At 55.2% G+C, this 2,469-nt stretch overlaps 1 protein-coding gene across 2 annotated transcripts in view; it reads right to left on the bottom strand.

Annotated features, from left to right (window-relative positions):
- Positions 1-2,469, bottom strand: part of LOC113212182 (uncharacterized) — a 30,448-nt gene that overhangs the window by 25,547 nt on the left and 2,432 nt on the right. For both annotated transcript variants that reach the window (XM_052265256.1, XM_052265257.1), the window contains exons 2-7: positions 1,659-1,919; positions 1,462-1,563; positions 1,061-1,174; positions 752-962; positions 452-617; positions 114-240 (exon numbers count right to left, since the gene is read on the bottom strand). In XM_052265256.1, the coding sequence (XP_052121216.1) occupies positions 114-240; positions 452-617; positions 752-962; positions 1,061-1,174; positions 1,462-1,563; positions 1,659-1,919 (981 nt within the window). The remainder of the gene's footprint in view (positions 1-113; positions 241-451; positions 618-751; positions 963-1,060; positions 1,175-1,461; positions 1,564-1,658; positions 1,920-2,469) is intronic.

Below are 2,469 nucleotides of genomic sequence, written 5' to 3'. Positions count from 1 at the left end.
GGCGGAGGCTGTGCTGGGGGCGGTGCGGGGGTCGGCGGTGGCGGCGACGGGGCAAGGAGGGACTCCGGCAGCTCATCGTCGGCGAGGGTCACATCGTCCTCATCCAAACGCACCTGCGGAGGCCGGCGCACCAGCCCATCCCGGAGCGAGTCGGCGGTGGTCAGCGACAGGCTGGGCGGGTCGGGCGAGTCGAGCGGGCTGCCCGCCGGGGTGCCGCCGCGGGCCGTGTTGAGGTAGATGCTGCGGGCGGAAAGGAGGGCGGTCGTTTACAACAAGGAGTACAACAATTTTCTCACAATTTTTGCGTAATTTTGACGGTTTTCTAAACGTATTTTCAATGGTTATTAAAGTGGTTTTGGCAAAATTTTACGCAGTTTTGAAGATATTATTTACCGTCGATTTGTGATTTTTAACGCAACTTTTCAGATTATTCTGAAGGAAAGATACTCACATCTGCCTCTGGATGAGGTTCTGCCAGACGGCCTTGTGCTCAGCGCTGGCCGCCCGCAGCACGATGGTGCGCCGACGGTCGCCCTTCTTGGTCTTCTTGGTGGTCTCCCCGAGGCCGGTCGGGGACGGTGACGTGGAGCCGTCCACCATGAGGCGGAACTCGGTCGCTGCGCAGGCGAAGGGAGTCACAGTTTAGACAAAAATACGACACACAGGAGGAATGACTGTTATTTCGATATATGGTCGCAATATCGATAATTCCGACATCTTCCCGCCACCGTTTCGACGCCGGCCCACGAACCTCTCCGCTTGATGCTGAAGGCGGCCTGGGTGATGGTGATGAGGCGCAGTGGCTCCTCGGAGATGAAGAGCACCCGGTCGCGGGACACCTGTGCGAAGAGCAGCAGGTCGGTGAAGAGCAGCGCCCAGTAGCGGCGTTCGGACCGGCCCTCGATGCGCACCAGGTCGCCGCCGAAGATCCACCGCCGGCCTGGCGCCGTCAGCGCAAAGGGCTGCGGAACAATACAAACAAAACAATTAAGACATACATTGAAAAATTAAATTTCTATGTAAATGTTGTAAACGTTGTGCTGAAGCCCACGCAACGCACCTTGCACTTGGTGAACACGAGCCTGCTCTCGACGTCCTGCAGGGTGAGCAGCGGCCTGCCCTCGCCCTCGGGCTCCATGATGCCCGACGAGGTGGTGAGGCCCCGGTACGCGGCCTGCGGAGCACGGCGTCGGAGGATCAATATCAGATTAAGACATGCTCACCAATAAAGGCCGACGAAATTAGCTACATAGCTGGATACGGGACAAATAATTTTATAGCTATGAGCTAAAATTCCTCAAAAAAATTAGCCATTTTGCCCCCCCAAAATTGGCTGGCTAGCTAATTATTTTAGCCTTATACCTAAAAATAGCTTAAATTTTAGCAATATAGCTAAACCAAAAATTAGCTATCCCGTATTTAGCTATTGGTTTAGCTAATGGTTTTGCCCGTTGCACGCACCTGGAACTCGTGCACCGCTTTGGTGAGCAGCGGGTAGTCGTCGTCCGAGTGCCTCGTGAAGTTGTGGATGGTCTGGAGCAGCTTGAGGATCTCCCGGTAGTGCTGCAGGGAAATGATTTAGGGGGTTTGACCCATTAGGACTGTGCTGGAAACCCTTTTGATTTTGAGCAGTTGTAAATAACCCGAGCTGCTACTACCTCGAGGGGCTTGTGCAGGAAGGCGGTGAGGTCCGGGCGGCGCCGCGGCACGGCGGGGTCGTTGAGCGTGCGCATGAACTCGGGGTTGCGCGTCTTGTTGACGAGCAGCGCGTCGGCCACCTTGAGGCCGGAGCAGTAGCGGTGGTAGGCGACCGTCATCTGGGGGCACACGGCCATGTAGACCTGCGCCACCGAGTTGACGAGCGGCTCGCCGTCCTCCTGGATCAGGCGCTCGAGCACCTCCTCGGTGATGCGGAGGATCTGTAAGGGCCGAGGATGGCGTCAGGTAAAATGCGGGTGGCGTGGCGCAGCTAGGGCTGTACGATATCACGGTATCTCGATGTCGATACAAAATCGTCTGATATCGATGGCTCGATACTATCTCGATATCGAAGTATCGAGGTTGGTCGATACTACGATAGATCGCGATATATCGTCCATTTTCAGACATGTCGTTTCTAGATATGGTTCGATATCGCGATTTCACCGGTTATCACTCGATATTATCGACACTCAATGTTCGACACTTGGTCTATATCGTATCGCAATATAAAAATCTGGATACCGCACTGCCGCATGTACAGCTTCAAATGTACCGCATTTTTTCGTTTTACATATAGCATATATTTTTTCCAGCGTGTTTTTGATTTGATGTTTGCAGTTTGTTTCCAGTGCGCCGCTGGGTGGGGTGGCTTTGCTGACTCGCCGTGCTTGCGGTCTGGCGGGGCCACACCCATGCGGTCAGGAGGAGCGCGGGCGGACGGACGGACGGTAAAGGGGGGAGGGGGGTGGACAGACGGACAGCTGGGGG

This window comes from Frankliniella occidentalis, unplaced genomic scaffold, assembly GCF_000697945.3.
Source record: "Frankliniella occidentalis isolate FOCC.00 unplaced genomic scaffold, Focc_3.1 Scaffold25, whole genome shotgun sequence".
NCBI lineage: Eukaryota > Metazoa > Arthropoda > Insecta > Thysanoptera > Thripidae > Frankliniella > Frankliniella occidentalis.
Note: the sequence above shows the minus strand (reverse complement) of the source record. Positions and strands in the feature narration are given on the sequence as shown.